This window comes from Carcharodon carcharias, chromosome 23 (assembly GCF_017639515.1).
Source record: "Carcharodon carcharias isolate sCarCar2 chromosome 23, sCarCar2.pri, whole genome shotgun sequence".
In the NCBI taxonomy this organism is placed as follows: Eukaryota; Metazoa; Chordata; class Chondrichthyes; order Lamniformes; family Lamnidae; genus Carcharodon; species Carcharodon carcharias.
This window is the reverse complement of record NC_054489.1, coordinates 37819606-37838016: the sequence shown is the minus strand read 5'-3', so window position 1 is coordinate 37838016 and position 18411 is coordinate 37819606. Positions and strand designations below refer to the sequence as shown.

General features: G+C 40.3%; 1 protein-coding gene across 1 annotated transcript in view; it reads right to left on the bottom strand.

Moving 5' to 3' along the window:
* Positions 1-4312: 4312 nt before the first annotated feature.
* The window catches only part of cd79b (CD79b molecule, immunoglobulin-associated beta), a 34115-nt gene continuing 20016 nt past the window's right edge, over positions 4313-18411 (bottom strand). The window contains exons 3-5 of the mRNA XM_041173587.1: positions 13474-13592; positions 11474-11524; positions 4313-5810 (exon numbers count right to left, since the gene is read on the bottom strand). Of these exons, the coding sequence (XP_041029521.1) occupies positions 5712-5810; positions 11474-11524; positions 13474-13592 (269 nt within the window). The 3' untranslated portion in view covers positions 4313-5711. The remainder of the gene's footprint in view (positions 5811-11473; positions 11525-13473; positions 13593-18411) is intronic.

Below are 18411 nucleotides of genomic sequence, written 5' to 3'. Positions count from 1 at the left end.
TGTATGTCAATTAAATCAGCACAACTGAGAAGCATGGTGACAACTAACAATGATTTTGTATCAATAAAAAGCTTGAGTCTAAAGCATGCTGCTGCGTTTTATCAGTATCGACTGGATTTGTTAATGGCTTTATACTAGCTAGTCAGCAAGTATAGGTAAGTCCATGTTTGTGATAGGGTGATAAGGTTATTCTTGTGCAGCAAAGTACACGTCAAACAATAAAACAAAATAAAGAATAGGGATGTTGAGGAAATATTTCACTTTTTGTAATTTAATTTTTAAGATTAAATGATTTAAACATTAACATCAAAATAGCTTACAGCATCAGAAATCTGTGTGTTTTGTTAAGTTAAAAAGCTTAATAAATGTAAATTTTTTACCTTTGAACTGCTTGACAGACTGCTTGGCCTACTTGTTGCTTTCTTTTGTTTCTCAGTGATTATTTTTTTCTTCATCTGTAAATTGGACAATTTTTCTGCTGGCTTCTGCCTCCATATTTGTTGCTGCTATGAGTATATTCTCGAGGATTATTGTAGTAATTGTTAAATTAGCCGATCAGAATACACTGTCATTTGAGCACAGTTTCCTGATTGGTCACTTTTCCTGATTGGCACATCTGGGGCATTAGGTACCAATGGTATATTTTGGGTTTTGAAAGGGGGTAATATCCTTCCTCACAATATATAATTCTAAGCCTTGATTATTATACATTCCTTGATCCATATTGTATAATCATTCTTGTTTTTGTTAAATTCATCAAGTTTTGTTAATTTTGTCTTTAGGAACTTAACTAAAGGAAAACTTCTTAAAAATCAAAGTCTCTGTTTTTTTTTGCTTCTCCCAGGAGACAGCATTACTAGAAGGGTTTGGTAGACAATGTGCAAGTTTACACTATATATCAGTTTGGGCATATTTGGTGGACCCAATGGTATCGTCTTACCCTTATTCTTGTATGTTTTTATTTGACAGATGGTTGCTGACTAATGTCACATGATAGTGGATATGAATGGGCATGATGTTAAAGGCAAACTTGTGTGTGAGACAGAGGCATGGGCCTGGATTCTCATCCTTAAGGTGGGGTAGCAGGGTTCAGGAAAATTCCCAACTTGGCCTGCCTGCCTCAGGAGAAAGTGCCAGGAAAGATGGGATTTTCATTCTGGTTGTTGGGGGGTGTGGGTGGGGGTGGTGGTGGTGGTGGTGGGGTTCGGGGGGTGGGGAGCGGGGGGTGTTGTGGGGGGGAATGGGGGTGCAGGCTGTAGTTGAGCCCGTGAACTGGGAAAAAGTTCAGAGCGGCTGCTAGGTGCCGAGGCAGGAAGTTTAAAAAGCTGGCTTTGGTGTATGGGACTTTGTCCCAGTTTTAATGACAAAAGCAAGGCCCTCCAGACCTCATCCCTCAAACCTCTTCACCCTCCACCCCCTCACCGCACCCTTCACACACAATCACCATGCCCCATCCATGCTGCCTCATGCCCGCCACCTGCTGCCCATGGCCCCACATTCCCCCTGGCCAAATTATGCCACCACAAACCCCCATGGCCCCTCATGCCCCCCATGCTAAGCTATAGTGCTTCCATGTCCATTCACCTACTAGACAATATAGGACCAATGAACCCTACAGTGACAATAGAATATGTAAACAAAAGTTTAAAAAATGTTATTGATTGAACATTTTCCACTTTCTTAAAAAATACACCTTTTTTCTGCAGGCCAATAAGTGTCAATTATCCAGACCCTTTAAAGTATCAATATCAGAAACTGTAAGCACTTGAAACCTCTTTATCTTGTGTAAATAAACATTGTGCAATTGTTAGAAAAGATCAGAAAGCCAGAGCTGTCAACCAAGCAATGGTTATAAATGTAAGATAAAGAGGTTTCAAGTGCTTGCAGTTTCAACTATTGATCCTTTAAAGGGTCTGGATGATTGACACTTTTGTTTGGATATAGTAAAAAGGAGTTTTGTTTAACCAAAGTTGTCAATGAATGACTAGTTTGTACTAAAGTTTTTTTTTAACACATCCTGCTGTCACAAAAGGGTTCATTGGTCTATACAGTAAATAATGGGTAAATGAGTATGAAAGTGCCAAAGCTTGGCATGGGGGCATGAGGGGCTAAAGGGAGTGGGTGGGAGCATACTTTTGAGTGAGGGGGCATGAAGGGCCATAGGGAGTGGGTTGGGGGGCGGTGCATATCTTGACATGGTGAGGACCTTTTGAACTTACCTTTCAAAAGGTTTCCTCATGCAGACTAGGGTTCATGACACCTCTGAGGTTCTGCGAGCCATGACTCTTTGAAAAGCTGGCCTGACTCCATGAAAATTGTGAAGGACTAGGACATGCCTATCCCCACAATGGAGCCAACATCCTTAAAACATTCTGCTGAAAATCAGAATCCATGAGAATGGGATTGGTCCTGGCCCCAACTTTCACACCTCCACTGAGTCTCTCTGACTCCATGAAAATCCAACCCATGATTCTTCATGACTTAGTTATTCAACACAATAATATACTAATTTCACAAAAATTGACAAGGGGATTGGGAACTTTAAAGTTTCATTTTTGCCAGATATTTGATGTTAGGAATGCTAATGTTGGGGGAATGAAATAGATTTTCACTTTTAGCATCTAGTATCAGTCTCAGATGTGGAGTGAGGTTCTCTCTATTCCGCTTCATCAATGTGCCTCAACTCTAATTTCACCTTAGCACTATCTAAAACAACAGCTTGAAATTTCACTTTTGAAATGACATAGTCAATCTATGCTGAACGAGGAGCAGTTCTCTGCTGCAGCACCAATAGAAATGAATTGAGAGCTTCTTCAACTTATTTCAACTAAAAACTTTACATCAGTAGAAAATTTAGACTTTCATCCCATCACTCTAGACTGAATTTGATCTCAGGTTGCAGAGGTACCAATCACACAATCCTGCTAACATTATTTAAATCTGGATAGCAGTGAAACAACAGGGAACAGTAAATACTCTTTCTAATAAATTCTAGAGTTCCTGTTTAAAAACTTTCAAATAATTTAGTAAAATAAATTATGTTGAACATTCTTTGCACAGAAAACAAGCTCATGCATATTCTGTGCTGAGTACACTTATGGATAAAAAGCAAAGTTATATAATATTAGTGACTGCTTTGGTTTCTCAGCAAAGGAAAAGTTCCCAATAAGAACACTTCGTTGCTTTAAAAGAATATTCAGATACTACCGAATTTCCAGTTAATAGACAGACTACACCCAATAATTAATTTCTAATTCATTTTACTCTCACTTCATCCTTACACATCGGTAAATCATGGCCAAATGTTTTCCACTTACTATGAGAAGCCATTGGAGCATTTGCTACCAGATCATGATGAAACACTGCCTCCTACTGGCTGAAATTACATTGAAGGCAATGAAGTTAGGCACATTGTTGTACTATTTTCTCTTTCAACAGTTCACAGGATAGCCATTAACACAGAGATTCTGTTTAGTTGCTTGTGAAAACCTGTTTTTATAAAATTTCCAAATTAAAAAGTCTTGCATTGGTATATATTTTGTCCCTATACATTTTAGCAAGCAGCAGCCAGCAGTGTGACATCATCACATGGTGACAAAAGTCCACCAATTACCTCATAGGAAGTACAAGTCATTGCGTTAATTTGCCTTTTCCTGATTGGTGAAATTATAAAGATCAACCTGGACTTGAAAATCAATGTTCGCGAAGAGATCCGTGTTAAGTAGAAGCTGTTGATCTTTCTAGTTGTGGAAGTCCTTTTTATCTAGTATTGCAAGGACAAGATGTGGACAACATCATTCAAACAGCAAGTTTGAAAGTCATTGACAGAAGCAATTCAAGCAAGTCGTTTGCTGTGGTAAAGGGTTCAAATTAGAGGACAAAATAAAGAAATAGAAACTTAGGAATAAGAAGTAAAGTCAGGTGGAACATTATTTTCATTCAAGGCAGAGTTGTGCATGACGTTAACAGGAAGAACCATTCAGGCTGATGGTATAAGTAGCTTTAAGAGGCAATTATAAGTATTCTTGGAGATCAAAGGATGTGGGGAATATATGGTGAAAAGACACATTGATCTCTGAGAAAGGGACCAGCTTGTGTGGACCATGTTTATTCCTGTTCCAAAGAATTATCATTACTTTGTAAACTACAATGAAAAAAAATATATGCTGGCCTCATTTCCAAAGCATTGTGTGAGATGGCTAAATGGTGTGTGAACGAGTAGGATGGATGAGCCTGATGTTCTTATTTGTACTTTTTGAGTGCTTGTAAGAATTGCTTAAGTTCTGTCACAAAGAAACACTATAGCAGGAAGTTATCTTTAGTCCTTTATAATTAGGCTACATATGCCCTTTGATGAAGAGATCTCAAAAGCTGCTAAGTTATCACGGATACCATCTATGGAACAATCCAACAAACTCCTTAAATTTACACTTTTTCCAAGGATTCTATGGCATGGAGATGACTAAAAATGGAATTTACTTCAACTGTTAATATTATATTTGTAATTAAGCACCTTATTAGTAATAACAGCAATGTTCTCACTCAGTTATTTGTACAATATATACATGGTCAGATTCCCTTGAAATAAATTTCAATATCATTTCTGGTTAAAATCAGCAAATACAGTATCATTTTTAGTGAAATCATTTGATTTTGTTAGTAAAAACTGACATCTGTGTGTCATCAAACCAACTGAAGGAAAAATAATAAAAAGTTCAACCAATTGCCAGAAGAGAAACAGCTCTCTACGGGTTGTAATGTCACCTGTGTCTACTGTATAGAAAAGGACAGGTCGCAGCGTGTTTGGAGTGTGGCTTTTCAATGCCATCTCATCTTGGGGTTGAGATGACCTTGATAATTCAATCACTCAAGTGTCACCTACAGTTTATGGTGTCACCTCAACCCTTGACCTCCTTATTACATACCCCAATCCATGTGTGATTTTGTATGTACCATATCAGGACAGCACTTAATTTTCCCCAAATTAATGATTTATGTAATAAAATGACTATTGCTCCTTCTTACCAATAGTCTCCTTCGCTGTGCACATTAACTCACCTTGATGTAATGGAGGACAGTGTGCTTAGTCAAAAGAATAAGAGTAACCGGAGGATAAATTTTCAGCTGGTGTTATGCCCTTCATTATTTTGGACTGTCCACGCATCAATTACAAACACACTCTGCATATATCTATAATTTCCCTGGCTATCCATTATGCTATATATAACACACAATTAATTAACAGCTCTGTATTGACAAACTATATCAATTCTTCCATTAAATTGTACACACAATCTTCCTATAAAATCAGCAATTTGTCTCTAAATTTCATTTCTATTCTCCTTAAACTATGGTCCACATACCTGTCAAGCTAACTAAGCCTCAAAAAGCCTCACATTGCACCAGAATAAAGGCAAATAAAACAATTCACTTATGCACGCTTCATGGATGGGCAAGGGATGACCTACAAAAGAATCCCAATGTCTTAGGGCTTGTAAACAAATTTGTTGTTGTATCATACATTTACACTTGACTCAGGGTCAGTTGGGAACCACAAACACTTCTGTAATCCACCTTGGTCATTTTCTACATGTTTCTTTTCCTGTCCAATAATATCATTTTCAATATGTTGTTATTTCTATTATAATATTGTTCAGGGGAACATCATTATGGGTTCATGATGCAGGTGAGTAATGATGTGATTGTGAAATTTACTCATTAGGCTGCTCGCCAATTGTCCATTTAGCATCAGATGATGATTTCACATTGCCGATGTCTTCATACATTGCTGACTGCATAACTTCCAAACCCTAAAATGAAACAAAAAAAGACTTTTTAAAAAATGGTTGTATTCTGCTAAGTAACTTTGAATACGCTCACATCAATTGCTTTGATTAAAATCCCAACACTACTACATTTATTCATGCAACTTAATTAGATCCCAGTGATAGAAGACTGCTCTTACATTAAAGTCAATTTAACTCCAATCTAAGTTTTTCTAAAGGTATTTTGTTCCTCTAAAGGCTGTAACAATATCAATGTTTGCCTAGTCTCAATACCTGGCCTAATAGGCACCATTGCACTGCCAATAATTCCACACTAAAGGCTTTATTGCCAATTTCTTTTAAGGAAGTGAAGGATTGTTCCAGCAAAATGTTAAATTAAATCATTTATAGTGCTGTTTATGAAGAATAATAAGAGTAATTACAATCCTGTAACATTATCAGATGGGTTTGGATGATCAGGTGGAAATTGTGATCAGCTCTGTTCTTGATAGGAGAGCTTGAATTAACTTGTTCTCTGTACTACCTTAATGCAGGTGTTAGAATAGCAGTGAAGAACTTGGTACAAACACTTTGGGCAGAATTTTGCTCTCGAATGGCGGGCAGGCCCCACCGGCTCGGCGGCAGGCAGGCAGCCAACCCCCGCCACTGAAATGGGGCCCACTGCCATTTTAAGTGGGCAGGCCAATTAAGACCCGTCCAATGTTATGCGCTTCCTGTACGGGGGGTTGTGGGGGGGGGGGGAGGGAGGGATTCCCCATCTGTCAAAGTGCGCTCTTTCCCGCATGCGCACGAAAGAGCACACTGCTCCCTGAGACTAAGTCCTGTCTCAGGGAGATTCATGACAGGTAAGTAGTCTAAAAATAGATAAATATTAAAATTATTAACATGTCCTCCTCATGTGACAATGTCACACGAGATGGGACATGTTAATAATAAACACAAAGTTTATTACATTTTTTAAAAGCGGACATGAAACTTCATCCCGCCAGTGGATGAGGTTTCATGTGTTATCAGAAGCCCGCTGGGGCTTCTGGCCTGCCCGCCAGCCTTAAGCTTGGATGGGCAGGTCTTTAATTATCTTAATTAGTCTGTCAACAGCTGATTTCGCTGTCCACCCGCCTTCCTAAAAATTTAAATGGCCCGGGGTGACGTCGGGGATTCATCCCAACGTCATCCCATGTCATTTTCCCCTCGGTGAGTGGGCCCTGCCCCCAAATCGCCGAGGGGAAAATCCTGTCCATTAAATGCAATTAAGAACTGTGTCAAACATAGACCTTGCCCTGATGTCACATGCTGTGACAGCCAGGTTTGAATGAGTTTTAACCACCATTTTTGATGCTGACTATAATGCTGATTCTCCAGTTGGATGTTCTCACTGGAGGACTGGAACCCACAAAGAACATTGGTGTACAAATTGTTGGCCCGCTGTTATTAATTTTCCATTCATTCATTTGAATGAATAGAGAACTAGCACTTCAGGCCTACTAATTCCTTTGGTCAGCGTACCACCTAACTGCCAATCCTCACTGAGAAGTCAGCCCTTATATTTACAAAATTCATGTCCGCTGCCACTGCTGGCCATGATCTTTTGTGATGTAATTCACCTGGTAGGTTTAACAATTATGACATAATGACTGAAACTTTATTTAAACATTTTAAACAGTTGATATGCAGAAATTTTGAAAGACATTAAAAGTTATAACAAGATGTTCGCTGATCTTCGTAGTAAGTTGAAGGATCTAAGACCATGTGCATTATACTAAGTAACACACAATCGATTATTCTGCTAAAGGAACTTGTGTATAATGTGAACTATCTAGTTAAGACCATAGCATCATCTCATTCCACTACACCTGAGGTCAATTAGATGCTAATTTTTGTTGCTAAGGGAAATTTGTCAGTTGATTGACAGCTGCTTTTCCACTTGGGGAAGGGTCAGGTTATCAAGGTCAGAAGAATCCAGATTGAAATGGCTGTGTTTTTCCCTCTCTTTCAAGAAATGCTTCGTTTTAAAGCTACTATTTTTTTATTGGTATCTTCTTCTTTGATCAAGTTTTTTTTGCTGTTTTGTAATATTTTAGGCAAGCGTGACAAATGTGCTAAATTCAGAATTTAAAAAAAATATATGTACTTTAATGTCAGGAAAAACTGGTGAATTTCAGCAGTTATGTTTAATATTGATGATTATTCTAGTTGCTAAAATATCTTATCATGTAATAGTCTGATTGGCAGAGGGGTAACCATTCTATAATCAATATAAAACAACATGCTAGTTATTGAACAGCCAAGCAGCAATGCTTTTTGCTTGACAAATATTTGTTATTGAAAACATTCCACTTATTTCCACATATTCTCCACCACCCCTCATTCTGCACCCACCACCCCCCCCACCCCCGCCCCAATCCCCCGCCCCGCACATGTGGGCAGACAAATTATAAATGCAAATAAGGGAACTGCAGCTTCACATTCTTTAGTGACTGAAGGCTTTTGGCTGAGGTCAAGGAGGCAAACCTAGGGTGGTTTAAAGTCCTGGAGATGAATCCCAATCAAAGCGATTACAGTGGCAGCCCAGTCTCTTGAAGTTGGAGCTCCAGTTCTAGGTTCCAGAAGTGGAAAAAGCCTATGCCTGAACATCAGTAGTATTTTAACTTTATAGACCTAGCCTGGCTCTTGCCTCTTTGACTCTGCACAATTGAACTAGGGTTAAACACAAGAATCTGTCTCCAAGGAATGTATAAGATTAATGCTGAATGGAGCTAGTAGATGATGCAAGTTGCACTAGTTTTATTCACTGAACAATTTGGTGAGATATCAATCTCACTTTCTATCTTGGTTAGGGGAATTTTAGCGTAGTTCTTGTGGATTTTGTAAGATGTAGCACTTTTGTATGTATTCTCTTGTGTTCTAGAAGTAGAAGTATAACCAGAGATTCATGCTTTAACATTGTAATGATGTTTTTATAACATTTGAACGTTTAAGCTTATTATCAAAAGCCCTTGTTGGGGATCCAATTGTGCCAAATTCCATTTTTTTTGGGAATGGAAAACAGTTTCCAGTGGTGTTCCACAGGGCTCTGTTGGGGCCCTAGCTGTTTGTTGTATATATTAATGATTATACTTAAATGTGGGAAGCATGATTGGGAAATTTGCAGATGACAGAAAAATTGGCCGTGAAGAGGTTTGCCGTTGACTCCAGAATTATATCAATGGTTTGGTTGAGTGGGCAGAGAAGTGGCAAATGGAATTCAATCTGGAAAAGTGCGAGGTAATGTATTTGGGGAGGGCAAACAAAGCAAGGGAATACTCAATAAATGGGAAGTTATTGAGAGCGGTTGAGGAAATGAGAGACCTTAGAGTGCATGTACACAGGTCCCTGAAGGTGGCAGAACGGGTGTACAAGGTGGTCAAGAAAGCATATGGAATGCTTTCATTTATTGGATGAGGTGTTGAATTGAAAAGCAGGGATGTCATGATAAAATGCTGGTTAGGCCACAGCTGGAATTTTGTGCACAAGTTCTATTCATCACATTACAGGAAGGACATAAGTGCTTTGAAGAGAGTACAGAGGAAATTTACAAGAACATTGCCAGGGCTTGAAAGTTGCAGCTATGAGGAAAGAATGGATAGGCTAGGGTTGTTTTCCTTAGAACAGAGGGGGCTGAGGAGTGGCCTAATTGAGGTGTACAAAATTATGAGGGGTCTCGATAGGGTAGACAGGAAAGACCTGTTTCCCCTAGCTGAGAGGTCAATTACCAGGGCGCAGAGATTTAAGGCGATTGGTTGAGGATTACAGGGGACATGAGGAAAAACTTTTTCACCCAGAGGCTGATGGGCATCTAGAATTCACTCTCTGGTTTGGTGGTGGAGGCAGAAACCCTCAACTCATTTAAATGGTACCTGGATCTGCACCTGAAGTGCTGTAGCCTGTAAGACTACGGACCAGGTGCCGGAAAGTGGGATTAAAAGGAGCGGTGAGTTTATTTTTTCTCTTTTTTGGCTGGTGCAGATATGATGGGCTGAATGGCCTCTTTATACACAACTTCTTTATGGTTCTACTTCTATGGTTCTCAGTACATTGGGAAAAAAAAGTCATAGAGATTATCATTAAGCATGTGATCTCAATATTCATTCACATGGTATTTGCATGTATATTTCAGCTGCTGAAAGATTATGACTTGAAATGCTAACTCTGTTTCTCTTTCCACAGATGATGCCAAACCTGCTAAGCATTTGAAGCAATTTCTGCTTTTATGTCGGATTTCCACCATCTGCAGTATTTTATTTTTGTGTTTTGGTGCCTTGTTGTGTTTTTGCTGTTAAAATTATAAGATGAGAAACAGAATGATGATTTTTTTAAATTCATTTATGGGATGTGCACATTGCTGGCTAAGCCAGCATTTATTGCCCATCTCTAATTGCCCTTGGGAAGGTGGTGGTGAGCTGCCTTTTTGAACCGTTGCAGTCCATGTGGTGTAGGTACACCAATAGGGCTGTGGGGAGGGAGCTCCAGGATTTTGACCCGGCGACAGTGAAGGAACAGCGGTATATTTCCAAGTCAGGACAGTGAGTCACTTGGAGGGAACTTCCAGGTGGTGGTGTTCCCATGTATCTGTAGCCTTTGTCCTTCTAGATGGTAGTGGTCATGGGTTTGAAAGGTGCTGCCTAAGGAGCCTTGGTGAGTTCCTACAGTGCATCTTGTAGATGGTACACACTGCTGCCACTATGCGTCAATGGTGGAGGGAGTGAATGTTTGCGGATAGGGTGTCAATCAAGCAGGCTACTTTGCCCTGGATGGTGTCAAGCTTCTCGAGTGTTATGGAGCTCCCAGGAGCAGTCATCCAGGCAAGTGGGGAGTATTCCATCACACTCCTCACTTGTTCCGTGTAGATGGTGGACAGGCTTTGGGGAATCAGGAGGTGAGTTACTTGCTGCAGGATTCCTAACCTCTGACCTGATCTTGTAGCCACAATATTTATGCAGCTAGTCCAGTTCAGTTTCTGGTCAATGGTAACCCTCAGGATGTTGATAGTGGGGGATTCGGTTATGGTAATGCCATTGAATGTCAAGTGGTGAATGTTAGATTCTCTCTTGTTGGAGATGGTCATTGCCTGGCACTTGTGTGGCATGAATGTTACTTGCCACTTGTCACCCAAGCCTGGATTTTGTCCAGGCCTTGCTGCATTTGGACATGGATTGCTTCAGTATCTGAGGAGTTGTGAATGGTGCTGAACATAATGCAATCATCAATGAACATACCCACTTCTGATTTTATTATGGAAGGAAGGTCATTGGTGAAGCAACTGAAGATGGTTGGGCCCAGGATACTACCTTGAGGAACTCCTGCAGTGATGTCCAGTGATTAGTTACTGAATGGTTGTGGATGTTTCCTTAAGTAAATATACACCTGTCAAGTACATTTACCTGTATTTTGTGAAACATTTTCTCCTAAAACTAGTGCCTGTGCTCACAAAGGTGTTGCAATAGCCACACTAGTCAGCAATTTCTTTTGGATGATACTGATCAAGCCAAACTATCTCCACGTCACCTGTGTTTAGTGAAACTGGCACACCAGTAACAAAAGAGTTTAAAATACCTGCAACAGCACAAATACCTCTCACATCATTTGGTTCAAGTACATATTTCCCCAGGTGTAACATTAGTTTTAAAATTGCCCCCTTTGTTTCATACCTCATACATATGGTACGTCTCTGCTTCTTCATTCCTCTTTGCCTGATTGTTCTGTGAAGAATAAAATTGATTATGCTTACAACTCTTCTTTCTTTCTCATTTGCTGATTTTTTTTTTACCCTCGTCCTTTGAGCAGCATCACTTCTTGTTTCAACTATATGGACCATTTAAAATAGATTGCCTTTCAAATGCCAAAAATCATTTGTTACCTCGATATTATGTTTCACAATTGGACTGAAATATCAGCTTCAGGTAAGACTTTATACATCAACAAACTTGTGACTTAAAATCTTTTCCTGCTAAACTCTAATAAGGATCTTGGTAAGCATCACAAGATGACTGTCCTTCAATATTACTAAAATATAGGTGCACATGTGGGGCATTAGCACCAGGCCTCTAGGGAGCAATCCATATACTGACTTAAAATAAAGCATCTCTAAAATATCTATGTTAAGAGAAAGTATATCACATCATTTGGCACCATGGATTGAGCAGATGGTCCTTTCAGTGGATATTTGAGGTTAAACCATTCCAGAATAATGGGACGAAAGTCTTCTCTTTTTGCTGGTTCCAAAAACTCCAAGTTTAAATCTGGATGATGTTAGTCAAGTTCCAAATAAACAATGGCCTTCACTATCTTTTTCTCCTCACTATTCTCAAGGTACTGAGGCCAATTATAACACTGCTACTACTTAAATCAGCGAACGTACCACAGATTTCAGACTTGTATGTTTGGCACTACATATTTACTCAGTACAGGCCATTGGGGACTGAAAATAAATAATTTCTGAATCAGACTGCTGAAGGTTAGGAAAGTAAATGGCTGATCATATCCAGGGTGGCAGTCAGGACACAGCATCTGGCCTGAATGTTCACAGATTAGGGAGAGGAAAATCGGCCAGTTATTACTCCTGATTGCTCTCCAGTAATGTTCTGCTAGAAGTGTACTCGCTTACATCAGATTGGACAAAGCTACTGTCTAACAACCAGCTGGCATGCACTGACAAGACATAAAGGATGGCCATTTAGGTGCAGTACTGGAGGACAGCCAAGGCTGCCTATCCATACCTTAGCAAGAAATTAATATATTCAGATGAGGAAGGGAACAGAAAGGAAAACACATGGGTTAAAAAAAAATAAAATGTGGTAATCAAAATTGTTTTAGATATTTTGAGTAAATTTCAGCCAGGAACACTCTTCATGTCTTGGTCTTACAGTCAAAGGGTAGACCTTGACTTATTGCAATGGTGTAAAGCCAGTAACATCAATTTGGCAGCCTGTCTTACATCTTTCTCAATGGATACTTCACGTCGAGAGGGTTGTAAAGCTGAATTGCTATCAACATGTTATACACCACACAAATTCTACCTCAGGAAGCCATCTTCAGTCCAAAACTATATTGTCTGTTACTGTTGCAATGAGCATGTCAATTATCATCTTCAATGCCTGGATGTTAAAAATCGCCTGGGAAGAATGCATCAAGGAGCTCTTGCTTTTCCTTGCTTGATAGAGAGAATCTATTTCCTCTGTTAAGGGAGTCCAGGGCAAGGGACATAACCTTAAAATTGGAGCTAGGCCTTTCATTGCTGATGTCAGCAAATACACAACAAAAACCTGGAATTCTTTCCCCAAATGGCAATTGAGGTTGGAGGTCAATTGAAGATTTCAAAATTGAGATTGCTAGATTTTGTTAGACAAGGGTATTAATGGTTATAAACCAGAGTGGGTGGATGGATTTAGGATGTAGATCAGCCATGAACTGAATGGCAGAATAGGCTGAAGGGGCTGAATGGCTTACATCCATTGCCATAAAAATCAAGCGGGTTCTGTAAGGGGTATGGGATCCTCCATAAAAGATGTTCTTTTATGGTTACTGCACAGGCAATCCTTAACACCCAAGTAGAAACAACAAAAATCTATCCCAGTGACCCAAAAGGAGTACAATATTTGCAGAAGGAGAAACATCAAAGAGCTGTGAGGATGAATTGCTGCTTACTTACTTTGTTAAGTAACAACATTCCTGGTAAAGTGAGACACAGGATCAGCAGAATAGCCTGAATTAAAATCAACATGTCCTTCAATGTGTATGTGGGACTTAGCTTTTTTCTATTGATGGGTTCTGTAGGTGAAAATATCAAAACAAGATTTTACAAGAGAGAACAAAATTGCAGTCTAACTCTAACAAACTGCCAACAGACTTACCAACTCTGGACCATATTCATAACATAACTTATCAATTCCAACTGCAATGCCCCCCAGTACTCCTGCTATTGGTCATCTGATGGCCAATGATGGTGGCTACAGTATCCACAATGCCCTCTGCTTCAAAAATTGTTCAGTTCAGAGCATAGATTCAATGGGCTGTGTCTGCACCAGGGCTGTATTCTACCCAGTGTGTTTGGTAATTCTGCTGTTTCTTATGTGTCTGACACAAGATGAAATAACTCATATGATTTTTTTCTTGGGTTATTTTGCAGAAGTGTTCAGGGGGTTAATCTTTAATTCAAGGACAATCCAGGTGGGTTGTAACCCCCTTATAATGAGTGTTTCCTACTACAAAACTGACACTGTAAATGATGTGTAAATAGCAGTGTAAATGATGACATTATAACTGCCTACATCATAAGACATGGGAAATATATATCAGATGTTTTGGAGTACAATTTCCAAGGATTTTTCTTGATCTTCTGCTGTTACTGAAGTTACATCAGTGGCTAATCTGTGCATATCCACCTGGAGGTTAGCGTTAACCAGAAGCTGAACTGGACGAACCATATGGCTACAAGAACAGGTTAGAGGCGAGGAATTTTGCAGCAAATATTTGACCTCCTGACTCCCCAAAGCCTGTCCATCATCTACAATGCACAAGTCAGGAGTGTGATGGAATACTTGCCTGGAAAAGTGCAGGTCCAACATCACTCAAGAAGCTTGACACCACTCAGGACATAGTAGCTCTCTTGATTGACACCCCATCCACAAATGTTCACTCCCTCCGCCACCAACGAACAGTGACAGCTGTGTGCACCATCTACAAAATGCACTGCAGAAACTCACCAAGGCTCCTTAGGCAGCACCTTCCAAACCCATGACCACTACTATCTAGAAGGACAGGGCAGCAGACACATGGGAACACCACCACCTGGAGGATCCCCACTAAGCCAGTCACCATCCTGAGTTGGAAATATATCACCGTTCCTTCACTGTCACTGGGTTAAAATCCTGGAACTAACTCCCTAACAACACTGTGGGTGCACCTACACCACATGGACTGCAGCGGTTCAAGAAGGCAGCTCACCACCACCTTCTCAAGGGCAATTCGGGATGGGCAATAAAGGTTGGCCTAGCCAGCGACACCAAGATCCCATAATTAATTTTTTTTTAAAAATGCAAGAATGATGTAAATGGTTACTTATACCATTTAACCAGGGCTTGGTTTTCACACGCCCATGGGGGTGAGGTCGGGTGCAGGCACAGGTGCTATAGCAGTTATCAATGCCTCACTCCAATTATCAAAGAGAGGGTGAGGAACCAGCAACCGGCTCGCCTCCAATTAATTACCTGTTTAGTTCCTTGAGGAGCTTGTTAACAGGCTATAGAGAGGGCTAAAGCAGATGATCAAAACAGCGACTGGGAAGAGTGAACGGTCTAGTGTACAAAAGTGCACACATGTTGGAAGCACTGCGGGGAGCCAATATGTGTTATAGCTGCTGTATTAAAATATTGGGAATAAAGGATACTTAAAACAGGGCAGTTCAAGTACCTTTTGATTGGCTGTCTTGGCCACTTTTATGTACAATGAGGCTGCTGGCTCCCTGCTCTCTTGCCTGCTCCAATCTGCAAGGCAATGGCAAACCGAGTCATGGCTGCCATCTACTTTTCAGCTTTGTACTCCAGAACCAGTTTCTGTCTCCAGGCTGCCACTAGTTGGACCCTGAGCTTGCCTCCGGCCCAATTAATCATTTTAAAAGAGCATCATATTCGTAACACAGATGTGGTGCAAGGTTAGGACCTGGAAATGAAATGAGCATTGGGTTCCTGACCCTGGCTAGTATCTCTGGCAAAGTTGCAGCAGGAGATTAGGAGTGCCCTTGTGAAAATCCACCAAAAAATATATATTTTTCAAACAAGTAACTCAATAAAATTTTTTTTAATATTCAACAAATAAACCCCAACACACATTTAACCAAACAAGAAATTGATGGTCAGTCTAGTCCAAACTCCTTTAGAGTTTTAGATTCCCCAGATTGTTAAATGCATCAGGCCTGCTACAACTACAAGGTCCAAAAAATGTTTGAGTTTGAGTTTGCACCAGGCTAGAAGCAAAACTTTTAGCTGGGTGGGTGGGCGTGTCCCCGACCTGCTCGAGCATAAAGTGACGCACGTTAATGTCAGCCGAGCATCCCACATCAACACGCAGTCACACGATGTTTCAGTCGCTGGCAGCGCGCCCACCAACAAATAAAAGGCCTGTTAAGGCCATTAACAATGTTATTAAGAGAAATTTTTCACTGCCCGTCTAACCTTACAGTTGGCGGGCAGATGAAAATGCCAAGTGGCCTTTACACCTTTTAGGAAACCTCATCCACGGGCGGGATGAGGTTTCCTAAAGCAAATGCAATAAAAATAAAAGTTTTAAAATTTAATTAATAACACGTTCCTGCTCATGTGACAGAGTCACATGAGAGGACATGTTTTATTACATTTTTCAATTTTTTTTTACAACTCTTCATCTCCCTGAGGCAGCTCCGTGCCTCAGGGAGATTCTAAAGCGTGCACTCACGGGCATGTGTGAAGTTCTCATTCGCCCCACTCACCCTCCTCCCCCTGCCCATGCAGACAGTGCAGAGCTAACCCTCCAGGACTGGCCTGGTGTCTCCAGCAATTGAAGATCAATCTCCAGGACACTGCTGACTACAACCGTGGAGAAAAATCATAGTGACATTAAAGAAGATTTTTTTTTTTGTCATTTTCTTTGAACATTTCTCTTTACCAGATGTAAACATATTGTAAATAGGGGGGAAAAAAGACTGGCTGACTGTCAAGCTTCATCCTGTTCAGTAATTTGTCTTTTTTGCTTGCCAGTTGGTGTAGGAAGGCAGTACGTCACAAGGATTCATATATTGGCTGACTGATGGCTGGAGCATGGGGGAAAGTCATGTGATGAAACCTCCAGGAATACACAGTTGGCAACCCTGAGCAATAAAAGAAGCAATTATCAAGTATCAGCTTAGTTCAGAAGTTGGGTTCTCATGTTAAAAGGTTCCATTTATGTTCTGTGCAACATTGAGGAATACTGCATTGTTGGAGGGGCTGTCTTTTGGGTGAGATATTAAATTGAAGGACCATCAGGCAGGTGTATTTGGAGCAGGGGCGCTGTCCTGACCAATGTTTATTCCTCAAATACTACATATAAAACAGTTTAACCTATAATTTCTCCCATTTGTTGGGCCTTGCTGTGCACAATTTGTCTGCCAAAAGTAATTCGTTGGCTGTGAAGTGCTTTGAGACACCATAATGATCGGTGTTATGTAAGTGTAAGTTATTACTTTCCCCACGTTAACAAATGCAATGGGTTTTCCTGATTATAATATCTGTAATATGTGATACATTATAATTTTAAATCATGATAAATTTTTCATGAGTGATGCTTATATTTTCTCAGTTTAATCTTTGAATTTCTACCTATGTGTGGAAAATCCTACGCTGTAATATGAAGCTTCACTGCCTGTTTTGCATGATGCAGTTGTTAGTTCTGTTTACACCAAAACTCACAAATGTTCTGTTTCCATATTCATTATTACTCGTGTTTCTTTTTATTATGGTGTCCATAGTTCAAATGTGATTACTGCCTTATTACTCTCATCAGTTCTGTCTATTCTAATCCTGCAAAGCCTTCAGTTCTTGGATTTCTTACCACAGAAGTCTAGAATCAAAACTATGCTAGGTTTTTTAGCCATTAGCATTATCTTCCTAGCAAGTTTTTCCTAAGGGTGGAATTTTATGCCGACGGGATTTTATGGTGCCGCCAAAATCAACGGACTTTTGAATGGCTCACTGCATTTTACGGCCCTACCCCCTGTCACAATGGGACTGTAAAATTTTGCCCTTAATAAGTCTCTTCTTAATGGATGAAGCAGCCAAATCCTGGTGGGCTTCTTGTTACTACCCTAAGGACTATTACTAGGTTTCATGTGGCAGTTAGGGAAATAAAAGGGCTAGGAGTCTGTGCTCCACCCCGCAGACATTTGCATTTACAACGGTGGTACAGGCAAGAGAGTAGGGAGAGGAAATGACGTAGAATTCACAACACAGAAACAGGGCATTCAGTTCAACTGGTCCATGCTGGCATTTATGCTCCACAAAGCCTCCCACACCCCCTCTTCAACTAACCCTGTCAACATATCCTTCTACTCCTTTCTCCCCTCTACACCAATCTAGCTTTTCCCTTAAGTGCATCTATGCAATTCACTTCAACTACCTCTTTTGGTAGTTCCACGTTGTTATCACTCTCTGGATAAAGAAGCTTCTGCTGATTTCCCGTTTGGATATATTGGTGATTATCTTACATGAATGGATCCTAGTTTTGGCCTCCCCTAAATATAAACATCTTTTTTTTGTTTATCCTATCAAACGCTTCCATTGTTTTACAGATCTCTATCGGGTGACCCCTCAGTTTTCCCTTTTCTAGAAAAAAATAGTCCCAGCCTGATCAGCCTTTCCTTATAAGTATAACCTCTCAGTTTTGGTATCACCCCTGTAAATCAGTTTTTGCACCTTCTCCAGGGCCTTTATGCCATTTGTATAATATGACGAGAAGGGGCGGGATCTTCAAAGAACCATGGGATCAGGACCTGATGCATGCAGGTCTTAAAGATTGCAGCCCTGGGGGGTGTCTCAGAATCCTGATACCTCTGGGACAGTCTTGTATTTTCATAGGC